At 48.6% G+C, this 22,710-nt stretch overlaps 13 protein-coding genes across 13 annotated transcripts; 7 read left to right on the top strand and 6 right to left on the bottom strand.

The window, feature by feature from the left end:
* Positions 1-123: 123 nt before the first annotated feature.
* Positions 124-636, bottom strand: BGW36DRAFT_396303 (uncharacterized protein; the record flags this gene model as incomplete). Its single annotated transcript, XM_046218142.1, has 2 exons — positions 124-468; positions 523-636. 2 exons carry the CDS (start codon positions 634-636, stop codon positions 124-126), a joined length of 459 nt encoding a protein of 152 aa, XP_046073012.1.
* A 976-nt stretch (positions 637-1,612) lies between these two features.
* On the top strand, positions 1,613-3,401 carry BGW36DRAFT_426249 (P-loop containing nucleoside triphosphate hydrolase protein; the record flags this gene model as incomplete). Its single annotated transcript, XM_046220235.1, has 11 exons — positions 1,613-1,648; positions 1,703-1,760; positions 1,814-1,823; positions 1,917-2,185; positions 2,239-2,332; positions 2,379-2,410; positions 2,459-2,670; positions 2,716-2,921; positions 2,968-3,156; positions 3,208-3,328; positions 3,375-3,401. 11 exons carry the CDS (start codon positions 1,613-1,615, stop codon positions 3,399-3,401), a joined length of 1,254 nt encoding a protein of 417 aa, XP_046073011.1.
* A 132-nt stretch (positions 3,402-3,533) lies between these two features.
* On the bottom strand, positions 3,534-3,977 carry BGW36DRAFT_294439 (uncharacterized protein; the record flags this gene model as incomplete). The annotated part of the gene is made up of 1 exon (XM_046211102.1): positions 3,534-3,977. The coding sequence occupies one exon, from the start codon at positions 3,975-3,977 to the stop codon at positions 3,534-3,536; it is 444 nt and encodes a 147-aa protein (XP_046073010.1).
* A 291-nt stretch (positions 3,978-4,268) lies between these two features.
* Positions 4,269-6,235, top strand: BGW36DRAFT_448528 (SET domain protein). The gene is made up of 4 exons (XM_046221752.1): positions 4,269-4,787; positions 4,839-5,353; positions 5,417-6,035; positions 6,084-6,235. Exons 1-4 carry the CDS (start codon positions 4,515-4,517, stop codon positions 6,159-6,161), a joined length of 1,485 nt encoding a protein of 494 aa, XP_046073009.1. The 5' UTR covers positions 4,269-4,514; the 3' UTR covers positions 6,162-6,235.
* Positions 6,236-7,563: 1,328 nt separating this feature from the next.
* On the top strand, positions 7,564-10,305 carry BGW36DRAFT_294149 (fungal-specific transcription factor domain-containing protein; the record flags this gene model as incomplete). The annotated part of the gene is made up of 4 exons (XM_046211062.1): positions 7,564-8,367; positions 8,419-8,699; positions 8,749-9,106; positions 9,157-10,305. 4 exons carry the CDS (start codon positions 7,564-7,566, stop codon positions 10,303-10,305), a joined length of 2,592 nt encoding a protein of 863 aa, XP_046073008.1.
* Positions 10,306-12,110: 1,805 nt separating this feature from the next.
* BGW36DRAFT_358075 (transketolase TktA) lies at positions 12,111-14,331 on the top strand (the record flags this gene model as incomplete). The annotated part of the gene is made up of 6 exons (XM_046213934.1): positions 12,111-12,120; positions 12,147-12,261; positions 12,309-12,393; positions 12,444-12,738; positions 12,793-14,156; positions 14,218-14,331. 6 exons carry the CDS (start codon positions 12,111-12,113, stop codon positions 14,329-14,331), a joined length of 1,983 nt encoding a protein of 660 aa, XP_046073007.1.
* A 341-nt stretch (positions 14,332-14,672) lies between these two features.
* BGW36DRAFT_293938 (putative spermidine synthase) lies at positions 14,673-15,889 on the bottom strand (the record flags this gene model as incomplete). The annotated part of the gene is made up of 5 exons (XM_046211044.1): positions 14,673-14,953; positions 15,114-15,351; positions 15,411-15,558; positions 15,611-15,791; positions 15,859-15,889. 5 exons carry the CDS (start codon positions 15,887-15,889, stop codon positions 14,673-14,675), a joined length of 879 nt encoding a protein of 292 aa, XP_046073006.1.
* A 474-nt stretch (positions 15,890-16,363) lies between these two features.
* On the bottom strand, positions 16,364-16,840 carry BGW36DRAFT_426243 (putative ubiquinol-cytochrome C reductase complex subunit UcrQ; the record flags this gene model as incomplete). Its single annotated transcript, XM_046220234.1, has 4 exons — positions 16,364-16,415; positions 16,473-16,653; positions 16,709-16,734; positions 16,809-16,840. The coding sequence occupies 4 exons, from the start codon at positions 16,838-16,840 to the stop codon at positions 16,364-16,366; spliced, it is 291 nt and encodes a 96-aa protein (XP_046073005.1).
* A 276-nt stretch (positions 16,841-17,116) lies between these two features.
* On the top strand, positions 17,117-18,011 carry BGW36DRAFT_358072 (putative prohibitin complex subunit Phb1; the record flags this gene model as incomplete). The annotated part of the gene is made up of 2 exons (XM_046213933.1): positions 17,117-17,434; positions 17,493-18,011. 2 exons carry the CDS (start codon positions 17,117-17,119, stop codon positions 18,009-18,011), a joined length of 837 nt encoding a protein of 278 aa, XP_046073004.1.
* Positions 18,012-18,130: 119 nt separating this feature from the next.
* BGW36DRAFT_396296 (uncharacterized protein) lies at positions 18,131-19,426 on the bottom strand (the record flags this gene model as incomplete). Its single annotated transcript, XM_046218141.1, has 1 exon — positions 18,131-19,426. One exon carries the CDS (start codon positions 19,424-19,426, stop codon positions 18,131-18,133), a length of 1,296 nt encoding a protein of 431 aa, XP_046073003.1.
* A 406-nt stretch (positions 19,427-19,832) lies between these two features.
* BGW36DRAFT_376282 (uncharacterized protein) lies at positions 19,833-21,660 on the top strand. Its single transcript, XM_046215866.1, has 2 exons — positions 19,833-20,189; positions 20,236-21,660. The coding sequence occupies exon 2, from the start codon at positions 20,253-20,255 to the stop codon at positions 21,513-21,515; it is 1,263 nt and encodes a 420-aa protein (XP_046073001.1). The 5' UTR covers positions 19,833-20,189; positions 20,236-20,252; the 3' UTR covers positions 21,516-21,660.
* BGW36DRAFT_426240 (uncharacterized protein) lies at positions 19,905-20,225 on the top strand (the record flags this gene model as incomplete). The annotated part of the gene is made up of 1 exon (XM_046220233.1): positions 19,905-20,225. The coding sequence occupies one exon, from the start codon at positions 19,905-19,907 to the stop codon at positions 20,223-20,225; it is 321 nt and encodes a 106-aa protein (XP_046073002.1).
* On the bottom strand, positions 21,647-22,615 carry BGW36DRAFT_339699 (uncharacterized protein). The gene is made up of 3 exons (XM_046213045.1): positions 22,510-22,615; positions 21,996-22,337; positions 21,647-21,927 (listed from the first exon to the last, which is right to left on the bottom strand). The coding sequence occupies exons 1-3, from the start codon at positions 22,512-22,514 to the stop codon at positions 21,783-21,785; spliced, it is 492 nt and encodes a 163-aa protein (XP_046073000.1). The 5' UTR covers positions 22,515-22,615; the 3' UTR covers positions 21,647-21,782.
* Positions 22,616-22,710: the final 95 nt, after the last annotated feature.

Raw genomic sequence — 22,710 nt, 5'->3', positions numbered from 1 at the left:
ACAATTTTATTTATTATTTATAGAGGGTGTTTTAGGTTTCAAATATTGATTAGATTGCTATAAAGCTGGCTATTGCTAAAACAGATACATAGTATAATCAAGCCCAATCATCATCTTTAATTTCTAATTTACCTCGCGAGTAGTACGCGAGTTCCTGGGTATACGCGCGTCTTTGGGGAGTCCGTCCAAGTTATCCTTGCCCTGTCGTCCGACCTTGGAACTAGGCTCAGTCAGAGTGTGATATTCATCGCCATCAGTGCGCACGCTGCTTTCAGCAGTCGCTGGTGCGCGCAGAGCAGAGTCTGAATCGCCAGACTGGGCGCTTTCGAAACGACCTGAGCCCACGTTGACGGTGCGCTGGTCGGCGGAATTCCAATCGCTGGCCACAGGTGGTTGGTCTGGAAGTGGGAGGTTGGATTTAACTTGTTCGACCTCCTCAGCTTTGTTGGTGTTGGTGCTGATGATGGACTGCAGATGGTATTAAAATTGGAAATATCAATCGTGGATAAGGAATGGATTTACCTTCATAGCAGAAACGTTAGAGTTTGCAGGTACTTGGCCGCCATGGGCTCGAGCTGTTCGGGATTCCGGCTTGCGGAGGTCGTCTGCGGTGGTGTGGAAAGTAGGAGAAGACATGGTATGTATTAATATGAATGTTGGGCGACGTAGTGATAGAAATCTAAGTGTGGTTGTCGAAGTCTGGCGTGTGGGGAGGTTGATTCTTATATGCAGTGAATCTGGTTGTGACGTTTGTGCTCAATATGACGTCGACAGCTTGGCTCGCCCCACGACACATTCACCATTCGCAATTTACGATTTTCCTTCCTCCAGCTCATTTGTCGGTCTGGAATATGTCGATCTGCCCTGTTCACTCGTTCCAATCGACGACCTGGATCAGATTACATCAGTCCTTCCTAGAACGCTCTTCCGGGGCTCCACCCTGCCTCCCCTTTGCTGGGTGTCCGTATCCACACGACACTCTTCTACGTCAGTTACGGGGTCAATGAGAGGTTTACGCCGGGTAGTTTCTGGGTAGATGCAGCTTGACAAAATGAACAGCGTTAGGTTGGGTTAGGTTGTTGTTTCAGGGTGCCTGTAGTCGTATTTTATCGCAGCTCATGGATGGTTGAACACGTCTAGTTATTGACAGTATTGGTTGATGTGTTGATATACTCTAGAGCTGTAGCATTGATATTGCCATTGGAAGAATTATTAAAAACTCAATATCAAATATTAAGGAATTGGAGAATAATTTTTTGTCCACCTTTCCATATAAGATGTTTGATCATCAGCTAATTGTTGGTTGTAAACCAATCGATAGTAGGGTGGGTGTTGTTAAGTGACCAAAGAGTAATCAGTTAATAGGAGACTGACGTTTCTTGAATAATTGTAGATGGAGATGAAGGAGTCTAATAGATTCGATAGAAAGTTGAAAATTGTCCAGATGAGCTCTTCACCGCCTTCAGACATATCGGCAGAATGTGTTATCAAAAATCCAGCACCGCCTTATTTAAATGCGCCAGCACGTTTCTGCATGTCTTTGCAGTGCAATCTGCAGATAACAATTACCATTCCTCCATCCCCGTGAGATTCTGCACATTTCAATACTAAAATGCCTCGCGATCCTCTGATTGGACTGGTTGGAAAGGTGCGCTGAAATATCTGCACTCCCCGCATTGTCTCCGCGCTGACCGGGTTCAAGCCCTCGAGTGGAAAGTCGACGACGTTGAATAGCCTGACGGACGCGTCTTCAAAAGTTGGTGAGTAGAGATATTCTCATTTGTATACATATCGCTGACTAGACTTGAAATAGGAAATTTCCCGTATGTATATTTTATGACTTAACCTCCTCCCGAATACGATGTTGTATCAACATTTAGTTTTACTTGTCAAGCGACGTTAATGGAGTGAATCAGATTCACAACCATCGACCCCCAACGAGCTATTGGATACCTACAAATAGAGTGCGCCTGCAAACGTTACAATGTGTCGGATAAGTGTAAGCCTAATTACGGTGGCTGCATCGATGGGCGGAGATCAGTTCCAATAGAGCTGCTTGACGTTGCAGGGCTGGTTCCAGGGGCACACGAGGGAAAAGGCCTCGGTAATAAATTCTTGGATGACTTGCGACATGCGGACGCTCTGATTCATGTTGTTGATGTGAGTGGCACGACGGATGCTGAAGGTATGAGCAAAAGACTTGAGCTTAGCGGCATGGGTTGATTTTACTCGTTATAGGGAAGGAAACTAGAGGCTATGATCCCTCACAAGATATTGTCTGGCTCAGATCGGAAATTGTTCGATGGGTAGAAGGGAATTTGATAGAGAAATGGTAAGTTCGTTCGTCCAGCAGTCAGGTTCGTGTTGACTCGAACCAGGGGCTCGATTAGACGACGTCACGTCGCTACAAGTATGAAATCCAATATTTACGCCTCGACATCTTACTAATTCAATATAGAAGCATCGCCGGTCGAGACACTGCAAACCCAGTTTTCTGGATACGGAAGTACTTCACAAACCGTGGCACGGTGTCTGGACCGACTGAATTTGAAAGAGCCTCTAGAGGAATGGTCAAACGAAACGATAGAGAAAGTTGTCAATGCCTTTGTAGATGAGAAATTCCCAACTGTCTACGCATTGAACAAAATCGACCACCCTGATGCCGACAAAGTGAGATACTTTCCTGCGAGGAGAAATACAGCTAATGTGTTGTAGAATATCAGCAAAATCGCCCGAATGCAAGACCCCAATACTATTATCCTGTGCTCGGCAATCTCAGAAGTCTTCCTACGAAGACTGGCAAAGCAAGGGTATGTTAAATATATAGAAGGAAGCGAGTTTGTAGACACGCGAGAAGATTTATTAGAAATGGGCGAGCCTGATGGCGGGGGGCTGAAGGAGATGGACGAGAAATTAAAAACGTAAGTGTTTCTCCCCACTTCAAAGCGCTCCTCTAACGAAGAATAGACGTGTGGAAAATTTGAAAGACATGGTGCTTTACAGATTCGGGTCAACAGGAGTCGTGCAATGCTTGTCACGAGCAGCAGAAGTTCTTGGACTCGTTCCGGTATTTCCAGTGCGGAATATCCATACATTTTCATCAGGGACTGGCACAGGCTCCAATGCTGTTTTTCGGGATTGCGTTCTTGTTAAGAAGTAAGTTACTGAGCTGTTTATTCGAGCCGATTTTAATATATTATTCTATAGAAATAGCACAGTTGGCGATGTAGCGCGGAAGGTCATGGGCGATGTCCCTATTGCATATGTTGAAGGAGCTGGCGGGATACGTGTATCCGAAGACGAGATTGTTGCCGTCGGGAAACATGACGTGAGTATACCAGTCTTGTCGACAAGCATTGCTAATTCGAGTGCAGGTTTTGTCTTTTAGAGTTGGCCGTTAGCCGAATACTATTATATATTATCCATGTATGAGTTACACCGATGCCATGTGAAGCAGTCATGCTATACAGTCATAATCATGCCAGACCAAGCCAATACCCCGCTGTCAGACCTAACCACCTTTCTAATACCCATCAGCACACCTCATATTTCCCGCCAATTGAAAGAAAACCACTTACCTCGCCCTTCTCATCAGTCATCCCAATGATCGGCTGTGGTGCATGCGGATGCTCCTCCTTTGCCCTTTTCGTGCTGTGCCTCAGGTCTCGTTGGGTGGTCGCTCCGCTCTTGGTCGCATCCGCAATGCCTTGATTCTGAATGTGCTCTTCCCTGCCTTGCTGCGCTGCCTCAACTTCCGGATCTGTGACATCATTGTTCCTGGCTCGGTTGACTGCGTGGTGTTGTGTCGACGAGCCTTTCCACTCCTGGAACGGATGGCCTTTGACCCCCGAATGGCTGTCGTCGGTTCTAAATCGTGCGCGTACGTTGCTGAGGGTTGGGGTGGAGGCTGGTTGGAGTATGGATCGGACCGGGAGGATGTAGGGACGAGGCAGGTTTGGGGTTGGGAGACGTAGCATTGATGCTGGGGATATATGGTAAAGTCGTTGATTGCTAGGCATGATTGGTTCTTCTCTGCATCTCTTTCCAAGAAATTCGAGAGGCATCAATTGTTTAAATTTTGAACTTCGAGATGTGCTTTAGACGAAGATATGCCATCATGACGTCGCAATGCTGTAATGAACGGAAGAAGAGTTTATTGGGCTTATCAATAATGATATCTGCGGGGTAGCTTTATTATGATATCTAGACTCTACATATGCTTTTGAGAAGCAATGGCTATTATAGATATATCAGATATTGTCAGAGAAACGATGCTACCTTCACACCAAGCATAGCATCAAAAGAACAACCTCGATGTGCAGTTGTATTGAGGATCTGCTGTGGCCGCAATGATACGCTGTGAGCCGTGCCCCACTAATCACTGGCAGTTGTGCACGCACTAAACCTTATTGAAAACATCATGTTGTTTTGGTGATCATTTTGCTTCATCCAGTACATCCATGAATCAATCCTAACATTTAGTCATAGACCAATGTGTCGCGCTGCCACAAGATATGCCAAGCAGATCCCATCTCCCCCTCGAAGTGTTGCCCGCATGGGCCAGCCTGAATGGGATCAAATTGCACGGCATCAAGTTTGCGAAACTTGACAATGGATCTGGAATTGTCGCAACAGAAGACCAGCAGAGTTCCCTCGACGATGAAGAAGCGCGGATCTTAATGACTGTTCCACCAGACATGGTTCTGTCGCTTGCAGTTGTGCATGATTACGCCAAGTCGGATCGGTACCTGAGAGAGGTTCTAGAAGCCACTGGCGACTTTGGGCGAGTACGGACATGAATCTAAAGGTTCTGGATTCCTGTTGACTCCGTTGTGTAGACTGCCAGAGGCGCTATTCTTATCTTCCTGCTCTGCCATATCACCTACCAAAGTAACACGCAAGAAAAAGTCGGGGTGATAAATCCCTGGACAGAGTATATCCAGTTCCTGCCAAGAAAGGTCCCACTACCGACATTATGGACGGAAGATGAAAAGGAACTACTGTATGGGACATCTCTCCGAGAAGCCGTGGAGTATAAACACGCGGCGCTAGAGGCAGAATACGAGCGGCTCTTCACAGCAACAGACTCTATCCCCTGGTGCAACCGAGAATGGTGGGATGAGGATACCGGACGGCTGAGCTTAGACGACTGGAAATTGATTGATGCGTTGTACCGCTCCAGAGCCCTGGATTTACCCGGCACTGGACATGCTATGGTGCCCTGTGTGGATATGGCTAATCATGCTTCGGGTGAAGAAACAGGGGCGTTGTACGAGACGGATAGAGATGGAAATGCCGTGTTACAGCTACGGTGGGGCAAGAAGCTTCGTGAAGGGGAGGAGGTTACTATTACGTGTGTTGCGCTTTTCTGTTTGCTGTGATAGTGTTGTGTTGTGTTGTGGCTGATATTGTACAGCTATGGCGACGAAAAAGGCGCGTCTGAAATGATCTTCTCATATGGCTTTCTCGAGAGCTCGGTTGCGAGCGCCCGGCAGATGTTTCTGTCGCTCGATATCCCGGATACTGACCCATTGAGATACGCCAAGAAACAAATATGCGCTGACAACATGGCCCCGGGTCTACGTCTGTATATAGAAGATGGCCAGACTAGATGGGAGAGTGAGTTTGTATACTGGGCTTGTGTGAATGAGGAGGATGGTTTAGGTTTTGAGATACTCCAGACCCAGGGAGACGACGGGCCGCCAGGAATTAAAGCAACGTGGAAAGATGGCCAAGAAATCGGACACACTGTGCCGGGGATATCAAAGGAACTAAAATCCTTTCGCAACATTCTCTCTACGGATGAATCCCGTTGGGAGGTGTTCCAGCTTCGTGCAGTTGTACTTGTACAGCAACGTGTTCAGTCGCAGTTGGAAATGTTGACGGGTGAGATGGAGGAGGCGTTTGAGAACGTGGAACATGATATTGACGGGACACAAACTGGGGTACGGAGTGAGGTATATGCAACAATTCGGCAGTTGAGGGTGTTGGAGATTGATTTGTTGAGGAGAAGTCTAGAGGATTTGGGGAAAACGGTAGGCATATAGTTTCTTGTCTCGGGATTATACTGATACCTGGAACAGATAGAGACCTTACTGGCTTCAGAGAGCGTTGCGCAATATCTTAGCCAGCAGAACAACGAGCCTGAGGATTTTTCGTGAGATTTAATATTTCTAGGATTTCATGCTTCTCATGCTTCTCATCTTTAGGCGTGCCATGATCGACATTTCCTTAGTAGAAATTAGGCTCGAGATGCTGCGGTGATATCATGTATACCCGGGACATTCTGTAACATCACCGCAAGATATGTCAGCGCATCAAGGATTTGACCCAAGGACTCAGGATTAATGATTCATTGCGAAACCTTTCCCCAGAATCCGTATTTTGTAAAAAACACTGGCCAGTCATGTATGTGTATTCGAATACAAGCAGCCGTGGAACATACAAAATCCAAACAAGAATAGTGGTCGGTAGTGAAAGTATATTTCCATCGTTATGGGTTATAATAGGGGGGAAATGGGAACTAATTCTCGGATAGAACTCGCTCCTCTCTCGTATACAACACATCGCTGGCCAGGCAATCTCCACATTGGCCTTACAGTGGGGCCGGCCAATCGAGCTGTTCCCCAACCGACTGACGCCGACGCCATATTATGTCCCCAGAGTTCGATTCTGAGTAGAGAGCGGGGAAAGTCGGCGTACTAGTTGAAGATACCCCGGTTCTTTTTCTTCTGGCCAAATAATGTGTATTTGTGCCTCTAGTTCGCTGCATGCTTTGTTCCTCCTACCCATACTCAAGCCTCATAGTCATACCGTGTCCATAGATCCTAATCTAGGTATGTTACTCGTTTCACGGGCAGGTGGAACAGTTTATGGCGTTGGTGAGAGTGTGTTGTGATCGGCAGATATCTCCCCCAGTGTTGAAGTTGTTATGTGATAATCATGGTGACGACATGCTCATATCAGTAACTCCCATCAGGAGTTCGCAGCACAGCCAGCATGGGAAATACCCCAGAAATGATAATGATAATGATAATGGTGATAATAAGAATCACTCCACAATAGGAGTAATAACAAGAGGACTCATGACAGGGAGTAGCAATAACTGACAAGTAAATACTACGGAGAGCGACAGAGATTGCGGAAGCACCAGCCAATCATGTGCCGGGCGCAGTCAGCTACGCCACTGATTGGGCATCCGCCTTCCCTTTGTCCGCTGTGCTAGGCCCTAAGAGGCTAGCCCTGCGGAAACTTGGGGCTTACTGGAATTAGCGCTTGGGGCACCCCGCGCGGACTCCCACGCTGCGCCGCCGATCGGAACAACGATGGTCCCTTCCCTCCACATTTCGATACTAGTCTTTTACTACACCTACGCATGCACTGCCTGTCCACACTACTTGGCTACCTGTCCCCCGCAACCATTCGTGACTTGTGCATATTCAACGCCTGAAATTTTCCCTCAGCAAAGCAGTGTCACAACCTGATCCGCCCTGGCCCCTCTGGCCTCGCAAATGCTTGACTTTGCCCTTTGTGCTGGACACCGAGAAGTACCGCATCGCCGCCATGCCCGGAATCCTGCCTATGAAGGTGATCAAGGTGGGTAACAGCACCCAGAGCCGCATCGCCCAAGCCTGTGATCGCTGTCGAAGCAAGAAAATTCGCTGCGATGGCATCCGCCCGTGCTGCAGTCAGTGTTCCAGCGTGGGATTCGAGTGCAAGACGAGCGACAAGCTCAGCCGTCGCGCTTTCCCTCGAGGATATACAGAGTCGCTGGAAGAACGGGTTCGATCGCTGGAGTCTGAAGTGCGGGAGTTGAAGGATCTGCTGGACGAGAAAGATGAGAAGATTGAATTGCTGTCTCGCATACACTCATTTGCGTCGCCATCGCAGAAGCCGCGCTCTCCCGGCCATCCCGCTGGAGCAGCCGCATCTGCAGAAAGAAAAAAGTCAGAGGTTTCCGACAACAAAGGTGTGATTCATGTTCAGCTTAGTTCATCGCTGTCGACAAAAAGCTCATCTGCCGCTACCCCGTTCTCTGGACCGTCGAGCGTGCGCGCTTTTTCAAATTCGTTTAAAGCAAAGCTGTCAGAAAATGGATCATCCGTTTCAACGAAAGCCTTGACGGCGTTCCCTGCCAAAATATATCATTCTCCAAATCAGACCTCCGGACTACCACCGCGCTTGGAATCGGATCAATTAATCGGGATCTACTTTCAAGAATGGGCGCCGCTGTACCCAGTAGTGCACCGGCCTGCCATTCTCAAAGCTTACGATATTTACGTGACCAAACCAAAGTCACTGCAAAGCCAGCCGCACGTAGTCACCCAGCTTAATCTTATATTTGCCATTGCTGCAGTTTCCTCAAAGGTTTGCTATCCTCATCATTTGAATCATCGAGAAAAACTCACCATTTACTAGTCGAGACCCACACAGAATCCAGTTCTCTTCGAGCGAAACTGGTATCCTGCACTCGAGTCGCTTGCTAGTGATGTGTCTATCTCAACTATGCAGTGCCTAGTCTTGGCCCAGATGTATTGTTTGGCCAAAGGAGACTACCAGTCTTTGTCACGTTATCGTGGCCTTGCCGTGGGCATGGCGCACATGCTTGGGCTACATCAAAGCCAGGCGCGGTTTGCACTCGATCCATTGGCTACCGAGACCCGTAAGAAGGTTTTTTGGTGCCAATATGTTCTGGATCGGTAAGATGATTGAACCTTGTATTCATTACCTTGCGCTAAAATACACTAGATTTACCGCTGCCGCAACTGGTCTGCCTGTGATGCTCCGCGAGAATGATATTTCCACGGAGCTTCCTGTGGATGTCGATGACGAGAATGTCAATGAAAACGGCTTCGTTCCGGCAGTTCCCGGAGAATCGACTCGACTTTCTACTGCCCTAGCTTTATTAGAGGCCTCTAAAATCCTGGGGAAGGCTCTCGATATCCTATATCCGTCTCCGGTCAGCCACGAAATTCCAGTGTCGAAACTGCGCGGTGTATCAGAGGATTTGGATGCATGGCAAAGGAGTCTGCCACCTCACCTGAAATTGGTATTCTCCCAAGACAAGCCAAGCACCAATGTCACGGGTAGTCGTTCGCCACTTTTGGTTCGTATACTTCCTCTTTAGTTGCATATTAATATACTGACCTTTGCTAGTCTTTGGTGTATTACTACATTCGGACATTGATTCATCGACCTGCAGCCTGCTTCGGCAGCTCTACTATCGCCAACCCGTCCATACTATCCATTGCTGATTCCAGTAAACACATCATTCAGATTCTGGAATTGCTAGATGAAAGGTGCCTCTCGTTTTCGTTGTCTATTAATCGTTTGGAAGTCGCGTATCTATCAGGGCTCGGCCTTTTGTGGCAAAGTCTCGGCCTCAAGCAAGATAGCAAGCTGGCAAAAGAGACTCAAAAGATCCTCTTAACTGTGCGAAAACAATTAGAGGCTGCATCTGCGGCGGCTGGGTCCGAATTCCGCGCCCTTACCAGCATCATTACTGGGTCCAACAGTAACAAACAGCTATCCCCAGCGCCGAAGCCCGAGGCTCTGTCTCCAAAGAGGGCCTTGCAGTCTCTACAGTCTCGTATCTCCTTGGGCCCCAATTCGAAAAACACCAAACCCCAAACGGCATCTAGAAGGAATACAGTCACTGGAAACGGCGCATTGACTGATTCTCAACTATCTGACACCAGCCATCACGTTCGCAATGTTTCTCACCAGGCTGGCTTTCAAAATCTCCTAGCGAAACGTCGAACTGCAGACTTATCGACTGATACTAACCTTGATTACTATCCTGTGCAAAACGAAAGCATCAGGGCGATGTCATGTACAGATTTATCTGCGGCGCCACTGTCTGCAGCCGACTGGGAATTTATCCTCAGTGACTTGGACCGTGGCCAGTCCAACATTTTTAATAGCATCTACGGCGGCCAAGAGTGCGGTAGCGACACAAGCCCGTTTGACTCGGCGGCATCGGGGTATCTTGGCTATAACGCGGCTTATCCCGTCTCTAATGGCGAGTCTGTTCCTGCTTCTCAAGATCTATCGCCAAAGACGTGGTCTCCCAGCAGCGGTGATTTACCGCATATTTATGACGCACCGCGGAGCGTGCAGAGCCGCTCCGAAGCTAGTTTCGGAAGCACAGAGGACCTCCCTACCACGGACAGCATGGGCATGCCAGTGGCCGGCGGCATCAGCATTGCTAATCCACTGAAAGGGATCATGATCCCCAGCGTTGATGATGACTTTATCGATCTCGGGTTTTTCGATGGATGGGAGCAACAGCTTATGACCTCGTAAGACTATGCCTATTTATTCTAGTATTCTAGTTGTTTATGATGGTTTCTTGGAGTTGGTACATATGACTGGAGATTGGACCGTCTGTTTCAATGATACCTGCCTGCGTTGCGCTGTGCTGTGTTGTGTTTGGGCGGGTTTGGATTTGGGGTGTAATTTACGCAGATTCAGTTGTATATAGTTCTTCACATGTCCTCGGAGTTGCATTCAACCTGTATTGTCAATGTCATGACTTTCTGATTTACACATGCCTGCACCGCTACTTCCGAATCATCAGTGTCCCCTGATGCTGGGTATGGTTAAGAAATCGCAGGGCCCGGCCAAGTCACCTGATCAGCCGGGATGATCTGTTAAGGCAATCCGAGATCGGCAGCGATTTAGGTTCCTGGATTAGATTAGGAGTGTCGTTTGCCATTGTGCCATATGGCCAAGGTCAAGTGATGGATGGTTATTTTATTTTTTCCTTTGATTTTTCTTCTATTTTCTTCTCCGTCGCTCATCCCTCGTGGGAGCGAGGCGGGTATTAGTTACGGCTAAATTCCAACTTCATCCAGCTCAACACGAAGCCCGTAGACGCTGTATATCCGCTCTGCATTGTTCTCTGGGTCACAACTTTAGCGGAGCAAAGCCGTCTGATCCCGTGCTCCCAGTAGTCTTTTTGCTAAGACAGCCTCGCCGGGGCATCCGTCAATGGCAGCTCGGATAATTCCACAACTTAGTCTGGATGCTGTTTAGTCATGTGCTGACCTAGCTTAGTCGTCTCGGATCTGTATTGAGGGGCACACATGTGTAAGCACCCTGATCTAGATGCTGGCTGGGCGTCGCGGAGTTGTTAGGAGACCACTACAGCAACCACCCATGTCGTGCGGGAGACATAGGAAGACGAGCGCTGCGTGTTGTATGCGTTCCTGTTCACCATGACGTAACGAACAGTATATCCGCGGTTTTGTCCGTTGTTGACAGCCATTGCGTTGCGTTCGGATATGGCTGTAGTGGATGGTAGTCAATATATAATATATAAGGATTCATGATACATCCGGCACTGTCACCAAGAACAGAAAGCAGTAGACAAGAAAAAGAAAGGAAAAGAAGAAAGCCGGGTATTACAGCATCACTTAGTAACGGCTCTGCACTCTGGCTGTGAGAGCACCCCCACCGCGCAGCCCCACCGCTATTGCCCAACCGGCGCTGCCCCTCCACGCGCGCCTGCCCCCCGGTGACGCTGTGCAGAAAAGGTCAATTGCTCTCTTTATTTCTCTCTCTCCCTCTTTCTCTCTCCTGTCTCCTGTCTGTATCTCTCTTCTTCATCCTATCCATCGTACTTTGTCCTGGATTGAAGAGTCATATACCTCAATTGTACGTGAGTCCCAACATTTATTCCCGTTTTGGCTGGGCTACCCCTCCATAGCTTCCCCAATAGCTTTTTTGGTTTTTGCAGGACCACAGCTAATCGTGACAAACAGAATCGGCAATCATGGGTTACACTGAAACCGATCAGTTGGCCATCAACACAATCCGTGTGATTGCGGTACGTTTTTCACTTCTTTCCTTCATGCTGGCTGTCGTTTTCCAAGCTCTTCCGGCCTGGGTTTGATGTCTGGAACCCCCCCGGAGCAGTGCCGCCCGCTGCAAAGCTTGGCTACCCGGCTGGACACAAAAGCCGTGTCTGTCTTTAGAACTAGACACGGAGGAGATGAGCCTGACGCAGCATTGAATGAATGCCGCAAATGGTCGTTCTGGTATTAATGATTATTCGGTGCCCAGGTTGATGCCACTTCCAAAGCCAACTCGGGTAATTTTTGGTCGATATGAATATTTGTATGTATTGGCACTGATTTGCGCAGGTCACCCCGGTGCTCCTATGGGCTTGGCTCCTGCTGCCCACGTTCTTTTTAACAAATTCCTGAACTTCAACCCCAAGAACCCCAAGTGGGCTAACCGGGATCGATTCGTTCTTTCGTGAGTACACCACCTGGCTGGGAATGAACAGAGCTAACGGCGACTAGAAACGGCCACGGCTGCTTGCTTCAATATTCTTTGCTCCACCTTTTCGGATACGCCCTCAGTATTGATGACTTGAAGGCCTTTCGTGTGAGTAGCTGGTAATATGTATTATATGAAATCCAGCTAATTTATGATAGCAACTCGGCAGTATCACCCCCGGTCACCCCGAGGCCCACGAAACCCCTGGTATTGAGGTCACCACCGGCCCTCTGGGTCAGGGTTTCGCCAATGCCGTCGGTCTCGCCATTGCTCAGGCTCACACCGGCGCTGTTTTCAACAAGCCAGGCTACAATCTTTTTGACAATTACACATATACCATCTTCGGTGATGGTTGCGCTATGGAAGGTGTTGCCAGCGAGGCCGCTAGCACAGCTGGTCACTTGAAGCTTGGTAACCTGATTGCTCTATACGATGACAACCATATTTCCATTGGTGAGTGAAGCAGCCGCTATATGAGTAGAGTGAATTTGTAGTAATTTCCTGCAGATGGTGACACCAAGTGTGCCTTCACTGAAGACGTGTTGAAGCGTTTCGAAGCCTACGGCTGGCACACTCTCGAGGTCAAGGATGGTAACCATGATCTCCAGGGCATCGAAGAGGCCATCCGCAAGGCCCAGCAGGTCAAGGATAAGCCCTCCGTCATCAAGATCACTACTACCATTGGTTTCGGTTCTAAGCTCCAGGGTACTGGTGGCGTCCACGGAAACGCCCTGAAGGCTGACGACGCCCAGCATGTCAAGCAGTCTTTCGGCTTTGACCCCAATCAGAGCTTCGTCGTTCCTCAGGCCGTGTACGACCTGTACAGCAAGAGAGCCGCTGAAGGCGCTGCCAAAGAGCAGGAATGGAACACCCTGTTCCAGAAGTACGGCTCTGAGTACAAGACCGAGCATGCTGATTTGGTCCGCCGTCTTGCCGGCAAGCTTCCCGAGGGCTGGGAGAAGAACCTTCCTACCTACAAGCCCACTGATGCCGCCATTGCATCTCGTAAGTTGGGCGAAACTGTCTTGGAGAAGATCTACGAGGCTATCCCCGAGCTCCTCTCCGGTTCTGCCGATCTGACTGGCTCCAACAACACTCGCTGGAAGAAGGCAGTTGACTTCCAGCCCCCAGAGTACGGCATTGGTGAATGGAGCGGTCGTTATCTCCGCTACGGTGTGCGTGAACACGCCATGGGTGCCATAATGAACGGTCTCGCCGCATATGGCACCGTTATCCCAGCTGCCGGTACTTTCCTCAACTTCGTCTCCTACGCTGCCGGTGCCGTCCGTCTGTCGGCCCTGTCTCAGGTCCGCACTATCTGGGTCGCCACTCACGACTCCATTGGTCTGGGTGAGGACGGTCCTACTCATCAACCTATTGAGACCCTTGCACACTTCCGTGCTCTCCCCAACTTGATGGTCTGGCGTCCCGCCGACGGTAATGAGACCAGCGCTGCCTATTACTCGGCCCTCACCTCCACCCACACTCCTAGTATACTCGCCCTCACCCGTCAGAACCTTCCTCAACTCCAGAATTCCACCATCGAGTCTGCCTTGAAGGGTGGTTACGTTGCCGTCGACGCCGAGAACGCTGCTATCACCATCGTCTCCACCGGTTCCGAGGTTAGCATTGCTATTGATGCTGCCCAGTACCTTAAGGAGAAGCACAACATCGCTGCCCGCGTTGTCTCTATTCCTTGCTTTGAGGTATTCGACTCCCAGTCTAAGGAGTACCGTCTGTCGGTTCTCCCCGACGGCATTCCCGTGCTGTCCGTCGAGGCTCTTTCGACCATGGGTTGGGAGCGGTACTCTCACGAGCAGTTCGGTCTGAACCGTTTCGGTGCCTCTGGTCCATACAAGGAGGTTTACGCTGTAAGTTACTTACCATTATTCAGTTTCATGTTGAGCTCTCTGTCTAATTAATACTCTATAGAAATTCGAATTCACTCCCGAAGGCATCAGCAAGCGCGCAATCGCCACTATCGACTTCTGGAAGGGCGTCAACCCTCGCTCGCCCATCAACCGTGCTTTCCAGCAACTCATATAAGTTGATAAGACTATGTCTTCCTTTGGATGTGCGTTTTACGTTAGACTTAGTTAGCCCTGAAAATTTTATGTATGGAATGAAGATACGTTAATTAGATCATCCGTGATACGCCGTAGGTGTAAATAACTAAAAAAAGGGTTACCAATATTTAGGTTAGTATACTGATGACGAAATTCTCTCAATTAATATTATTTGCAGAGAAAAAGACTGATAATACTGCCATCGAACATTACACATCAAGGCACAAACCCCCAATTTACCCACCCCAGCCCAAACTTTTCTTCCCATTCACCAATGCGTTCTTTTTCACCATGCCACAAAAAAGAAATAAAGAGAAATCTTTACACATCAAGCGCCTTTCGCGCAAAATTTGGCAAAACGAAGCTCGCCCGATGAATATCGGCGTTGTAATACCGGCACAGTTTCTCTTCCTCCTCGCGCGACCATTCACGCACGGGTACGCGCACGTTGCGGTTGGCGTCCTTGCAGCACACCATAAACCCGATTTGGCCTGATGGGTAGGTTGGGATGGTGGTGTAGGCGTATTCGGCGACGGGGAAGACTTCTTTGCAGGCTTTTTTAAGGTCGGTGATCAGCGAGAGGTGGAGCCATTGGTTTTCGGCTGTACTTCGTCAGTTTATTCTATATATAATTATTTGATTGTGGGCGGAGGATGGGGTGAGATGGTGGGAATGGAGTGGAATTGAATGGGAAGGAGGGAGAGAGAGATGGTGAGTGGAAGATAAATGAAAAAAGAGGAGAAAAGAAAGGTCACGAACAACCTTGGGTAGTGATCACGCCTCCTTCTCGCAGCGCCCCGTTGAGTAGCTCGAAATAGGGCTTCTGGAACAGAGACTCGGCAGGCCCTTCTGGGTCCGAGCTGTCGGTGATGATCACATCGAACTCGTTCTTGTAATCAGCCAGGAATTTGAAGCCGTCGCCAATGTGCGTCTTGACGTTGGGGTGCTCGAAGCCGATGCTCATGCCGGGCAGGTATTTCTTGGAGACGCGGATGACGGCCTGAAATCATGAGTTTGTCTTTTTCTTTTTTCTTCGTGTGATAGGAGAATGGGTTGTACCTCGTCAATGTCGCAGAGAATAGCCTTCTCGACGGTCTCGTGCTTGACGACCTCGCGCAACACGCCGCCGTCACCGCCACCAATGACGAGGACCTTCTTCGGGTTTGGGTGCGAGTTCATGGCGAGGTGGGTGATCATTTCCTGGTACCTAGAATTCTACGTTAGTAGGTTCGTTATTGGTAGTGGTATTGGAGGCATACGAGAATTCGTCGCGCTCGGTGCATTGAATGACGTTGTCGAGAACCAGGACGGTGCCGTGGTCGGTACTCTCGAAGACGAGCACATCCTGGAATTTTGATTTCTCGTGGTGCAGGACTTCCTTGACCTTGAGGGTCATGGCCTGGCCTGGCCACATTTCGGAAGTCTCGCTGAACCAGCCATCTGGTGAGAATTAGACAAATATGCTTCGAAAAAAAGAAATTGCATAATCAGGGATGTTAAAGCGTACCCTTGATGGTGGGGTGAGTGATCTCGCTCATGGTGGATAGAGATATCGGACGGCGAAAAACGAAACTTGTAGGAGGAGGGGCAGTGACACGAGGAAGAGAATTGTTCAACGCTCGTTTCGTACAGGCCAGACCAAGGCTGCTGTGAAAGGGGAGAATGGAAGGGTATAAACGATTGTATATCATACAATATGAGAGGGAAGGGAGAGAGGGAAAAAAGTAAACTAAAATTTTCCCTTGCCTTTCCTTCCTCTTTCTTGCTCATTAGTTGGGCAGCGGCAACGACAGCGGGGTTGGCCGCCGCTGTTATCGCCCGCAGCGCCGACATAGTGGGGGGACGCCCTAACACAGTTGAGCTCCCCGGCGCGACTCGCTCCCAGTTGGGAAACTATGACATCGCTCATTATGGGACTGTAATACTTTACTAGAAAATATAAAATTTGGAAATTATAACAAATTGACTCTACTTCAACACCAAGGTACTGCCTTCGTCAGCTACACAAACTTTTATTCCTCGCCCTCGGCCTCACGACCAGGCTTCGAGTTCAAATACTCGTTTCTACCACATGCTGTTAGCTCCATACCCCTTCTATGCTGTATTCTAGTGCCGGTGTACCTCTCAATGGCCCAGTTCATGGCAGTATACGCAATGACAAACGGAGGCGCAACGTAGAGCAGCTGCTGGCGGGAGCGTCGAAAGGTGTTGAATACTGCAGCCCCAGCAGTGCCGGCCAAGATGCGCTGACGATTGGGGGAGAGGGAAAAGGCAATGATGCCTTTCTGCGGAATGGGAGTTCCTAGTTGTAATCAGCATGCTGGCAGTTCATCAATTGTTCACATTCAGATGAGTACCGGGATTGCCGAGTGGGCCAGCCCATCTATTAGATGTGCATTAATATGATTCTGCACAGTGTACACCCATCAGGGAGAAGTGACGTGCTGCATAACTTACACTCCGATCTTAGGGTTTGCTTTCCCAACCATATTGCGAAGAACATCGACAAAACTGATTCCGCATTGGAATAATAAATAATAGTAAAAGAAGAGTAGCAAATCGAAGCCGTCGATCTACTTCGGGCAAGGTGAGATCATGATTGGATCACATCCAGCGCACTAATGGAAACGCGCTAACCAATTGTGATTTCGGACTAGCCAAATATGGCTAGGCGGTGGCTACCAGCAGAAAGCTGACCTCCAGGAAAGTCCGCAGAGCTCTCGACCCATCAGCTTGATACAAGACATCAACATCACCCCGCAACCATGGCGTCTCCAAACGCTCTCTTACGCTGGTTCGCCATACCCATTGCAGGCGCCCTCGCCATCGACGCCTCCATCTACGACGTCAAGGGCGGCACGCGCGCCGTCATCTTCGACCGTCTGACCGGTGTGCAGGAAAAAGTGGTCGGTGAAGGGACGCATTTCCTCGTCCCCTGGCTGCAGAAGAGTATCATCTACGATGTACGCACAAAGCCGCGGAACATCTCGACGACAACGGGCTCCAAGGATCTGCAGATGGTCAGCTTGACCCTGCGTGTGCTGCATCGTCCGGAGGTGCCAAACCTCCCGAAGATCTACCAGGTATGTCAAGTCATGGACCCGTGGCGTCTGGCGATAATTTTCTGACGAGTAAATCTAGTCATATGGTACCGATTACGACGAGCGTGTTCTCCCCTCCATCGGCAACGAAGTCCTCAAAGCCATCGTCGCCCAATTCGACGCCGCCGAGCTGATTACCCAAAGAGAAGCTGTTTCCAACCGAATCCGCACTGATTTGATGCGCCGCGCCGAGCAGTTCAATATTGCCCTTGAAGACGTATCCATCACACACATGACTTTTGGAAAAGAATTCACGCGAGCTGTCGAACAGAAACAGATTGCTCAACAAGACGCCGAGCGAGCCCGGTTCATCGTTGAACGCGCTGAACAAGAGCGTCAGGCCAGCGTTATCCGCGCCGAGGGTGAAGCCGAGAGTGCCGAAATCATCAGCAAAGCGGTCCAGAAGGCTGGTACTGGTTTGATTGAAATCCGTCGTATTGACGCTACCAAGGACATTGCCGCGACCTTGGCCAGTAACCCCAACGTCACTTATCTTCCAGGTGGTGAAGGAAAGGAGGGTGGTAAAAGCACAAGTTTGCTCTTGGGCTTGAGGAGTTAATAAAAAACAACATACGGGGCTTATCGTATAATGAACTTGTCTGTACTAGTCTTCACTCGTCATATCATTTCATCACCATTATGTAGCAATAGGACATCTTCACTTTTCCGCAGCAACTTTTATATCCGTCGATAAACATGGATTTGATACCTCATATCCTCTAGCTTGACCAAACCCTCGCCGCCTTCGAGATTCACGCTATACGCTAGTTTGCTCGCATCTCTGCGGAACCATCTAGAATCTTGCGAGAGAATCTTCTCCCACTTTCCTTCTGTAACCGCGAGGAGAGTATGCTCAAGTAAGAATTTCATGGGATATTGTCTCTGTTTGGTCTCAGACGGGCTATCCGTGGTTCCGCCTAAAGACAGCGTAGAGTAACTCCCAGGACTGTCGACAATCAATAATATCGTTCCTGGCTCAGTCATATCTGTGAGACGCAGCAATAATTGTGTTGTCTTTGGCATGGACGTAGAGAAGAGTTCATTGAGTGTGAACATTAGTGAAATCAGTTTCGTGCTGTGGGTACTGTTCTGAGGCGATATTAGATATGAGAGTTCAGTCTCGGAAAGAGAAAGCACATCGAGCTGATGGAATGCGATTTTGATGGACGACTCGTCTCGAAGAAGCGGCGAGTGACATGATTTTGACCCCGGGACAGCTGTAGAGTGTATATTCTTGCTGAGGCGGTCAACCACATTCGACCATTCAGCAATGTCGACTGCAGTGATGGAAAGCTGGGGCAAGGAGCGTGATGGTTTGTTGGCTGTTGTGTTATTATCTTCCAGAGATAATTTCCCAATATCGACATCACCGGATTCCTCCTTTTCTTTAATTTCAAGGGTCTGGTATTCATCTAGCAAAGCCCGCCAGACACCAGCCAGCGCAATGATTTCAGCACCGGCACCGCCACCTATACACAGGGCCTGCAAAGTACCACCACCGTCATCCTTTCCCTTGAATTTCGGGCCGTTCAAAAGAGTCTCCACCACAGCTTTAAACACACCGACATATGCCAAACATCTAGACGCGGACCATCGCAACGCATAAGCTCGAAGAAGCTCTGGACTTGCATCTGCAAATGCAGAGACAAAATCCCTATTATAAAGATGCGCTTTCAGGGTCTGAATCTGGGTGTGCAGATCGTCTTTCGTTTCCGGATCTGTCTTTTGATCATCGTGTGCATGCAACAATGGCGATGAAGATGGCGATAGAAGCGCGGGTTTGAATATGTTTAATAGTAATTGCTGTAGTGAGAGCGGTATTGAGGATACCGCTGCCGATAAATTGATTTCTCTATCTTCGCTGTTCTCTGCTCGGCGAGATGTAGACGGGCCGGTTTTGGGGAGTTTTTTTGATTCGGAGTTTTTCCCTTTGGAGTGGCTGGGTTTGCCTGGAGGGTTCTTTTTAGGGCCCATTCTCCTTTTCTCTGTGAGGGATGTATAAGTCGCTTAAATATATAGGCAGTAGGTGTTGATGAGGTGACAAGCTATCGCATCTGGTATCTGCACCGGTGATAGATGCGTAGTGGGGCGCCAGTCGGCCAATGAGTGGTCGCGGACTAAACCATGTTACAATTTTTAGAAAGATGGCTATTATGTGTGAAGTAGAGGTTTAATTGATTTAGTGCTTGATTTGCAGTCAACAATACCCATACCCATGGATATGTAAATCTGTAAATCTATTACGGTTCAGAGGTCGAGTCTTTCCTAATTGCATGTAAAGCCACGGCGTCACGAGAATCAAAGCCCTACTCTATTAGCCCTAACCTCCTTTTCAGGGCACCGTCCGCTCTACTCATTTACGCGTCCGACGGGCCGTTCAGGGGGCTCATTTGCTGGCATCATCTAATAGCAAACATCAACCCTACGCCTTGGGTATTTGGCATTCTTGATCATGGTGCATATCCAGGACCTCCCAATTGAGATACTGAACCATATTTTGTCTTTTATTTTCTACCCTAAATATGAATCCTTCGAAAAGTTACCAGAGGGTGCGGATGAAGGTGAGAAACCCAAAGGAGTCACTGCGGAGGAATTGAAGAGAGGCGACAGGCACGACGATGAAAATGACGATGTTAATGTTACTCTACTCAACCTCTGCCTAGTTTCGCGGTTGTTCCGCGATCTAGCCCAACCTGTTCTCTTCCACGATTTCGAGGAAGATGGCTGGACTGAAGATATAAGCAAGACCATCTCTTTTACTAGATCTATCTAACGTCGTCCAGACCTTGGACAGCATGTGATGTCTATCGACATCACAGTCCCATTTACCCTAGGGGCTCATAGCGATCTCGGCGTAGAGGACTCCGTGCTTTTCAAAGGTGAAATCAAGGACCTTCGATTTACCGAACCTCTTAAGAAAACGTGGATTGCGGCCATGGAGAAATCCGATCTCAGCGTTTTTCTAGCATTGCTGATTATTAAGACACCAAAGCTTCGTTGGCTGTTTCTGCCAGGAGGCCAAATCTCCACAATTCCCTTCGCTCAACTCTTCAATCGATATCCCTCATTTCTGTCCAACCTAGAGCATCTTTGGATCAATGGTGACCCTGACCTTGTCGGCTTCAACATTGCGTCTTATCAGAATTTCGTTACCTGTCCAAACCTTTCAACTCTGACTTTTACGTACGGCGATCTCGATCTTCCATCGTATCCATCTACGTGGAAGACTAGAAAATTGACAGCGGAGCAAGTGTCCTTTTATCAATGTCATATTGATAGTGGAGCTATTCAAAAATTCATGAAGGCTTGTAAAAAACTGACTCATTTTACCTATGAAAGCTTTAGCCTGGACCTAGAAGACCAACAGCTGAGACCCCTTAAAGTTGGTCGCGAGCTCAACGCTGAAAATGCCCGCCAAGGCGCCCTCCTGCATAAAGATACTCTCAAGCTTTTCTACCTCGGATTTGCACGGGATCCATGGATAATTGAGGATATTGAAGGATACCAAGGATACCTTTCGAGCCGTACTAAGATCGGCTCGCTCCGCGACTTCTCCGTGCTCGAAACCATCTACATCCCACATGCAGACCTTCCACCGCACCCTCAATTTCCACGCTCGCTCAAAACACTCCATATAACCGATTGCAACTCGTCTATTCTGGGAATGATCCAAAATATTGCTGCAGACTGTAAAAATGGCCTTTACCCGAATTTTATCAGCTTCAAGGTACTCGCACTAGATATCACCCGGCCCATTAAACTTCCTGGGCAACGAATCCCACCGGGAAAAACCCCCGAAGAATGCTTCCTTGGCCTTAGAGATCTGTTCAAAGATACCACGGTAGATTTCCAAATCGTGCCGTACAACATGCCTGACAATGACGATTACGGCATCGACGATGAAGATTTGGAGGATGAAGGGTTTTCGGGAGAAATTCCACCGGCCTTGGAGGAATTGATAATGCGGGCGGCTTTGCAGGACCCTAACTTTCCACACGGCTTCGTACGTGGTGGTCCGAATGCTGCAAATGATGATTCATGGGAAACTGAAGACGACGACTGAGTAAAATAGTCGTATGATTAATCCGTTTATCCATTCGTTTCGTACATCATAGTGAACCCTAGAAGGATTTCCTACTCTATGTGATAACAAACATTTCGGTTATTTGGTTGAATTTTATGAATATTCGTCTCAGCGAGCAAGACCTCAGACCTAGTCAAATTAAAATAATTTTTATATTTCCCACGCATTCCCTTCATTACCCTTGCTCGTAGAGAATGAGCTTGCTCTCCAGCGATTTTAAAGACAACCGCCAGACCACCAGGATCCTTACGAACCGCCATTAATACTCCCCGTCTCTTCGGAGTCTGACTCCTCTTCCCCTTCTCCCCATGGGCACCGAACATCTTCATCCGGCCAGAGTTCATCGTACAAATCGCGTGCTTCCATCCACTCAGCCCAAGAGCCATCAGAACTGAATGGTATTAGTCTATTTTCTTTCTTATTCCTCTTCACTCATTAAATTTGTGTAGTCAGACCTACCTGACGTGAAACTGGCCAGGAGCAAGCATGAACGCCCGTAGCAAGATGCATGTCACCACCACGTCATATGATTTCCGGCGCGTTTTGCAAAACCGCCACTGGCCGTTTTTTTGAAGGATAAAATCCTCGTGTGAATTGGATCCGACACCGTTAAGGTGAATCCCCGTTCGCACATTGATGGAAGGTGGTTGCGAATAGTCCTCAAGATCCTCTGCGGGGCCGGAAAGGTCCACATATCCCCTGGTGGCTTCGACAACTGTCAAGGCGTCTGCGATGAGTGCAGGCCAGGCCTGTTGCCACTCAGTCGAGCCCCTGTCACGAACAGAGTAGTAGTGTGTGTAACTAGAGAGCCGGTTTTGTTAGCATCTGTCTGAGAGGATACCCCTGACTTCTCATCGGCGTGTGCTTAAGGCACTGCAAAAATGATCTCATAGAAAAGATGATTTTATGAATGAAATTTATTGGAATAATTCATAGCGTGGAGATGGAGGGGGTCTTTTTTCGACAGCCTTACCCCATTTTCTTGAGGAACTGACAAGCTATTCAGTCTTGGCAGAATGGTTATGGAATTCTCCTTTGGCTAAACAACACTATGAAGTCAAGGGTTGAATCAAATGAGCAGCTGCAGTAGGAGCTGGATGAAAGAAGAGGAAGGAATGAAGAGTAGGAGAAAATGTGGTCTAGGCAGCCATGGTCACATGCAGCCTGCCCGACA

Source organism: Talaromyces proteolyticus, assembly GCF_021365285.1.
Source record: "Talaromyces proteolyticus strain PMI_201 chromosome Unknown BGW36scaffold_5, whole genome shotgun sequence".
In the NCBI taxonomy this organism is placed as follows: Eukaryota; Fungi; Ascomycota; class Eurotiomycetes; order Eurotiales; family Trichocomaceae; genus Talaromyces; species Talaromyces proteolyticus.
The sequence above is the reverse complement of the archived record's forward strand: the minus strand, read 5'-3'. Positions and strand labels throughout refer to the sequence as shown.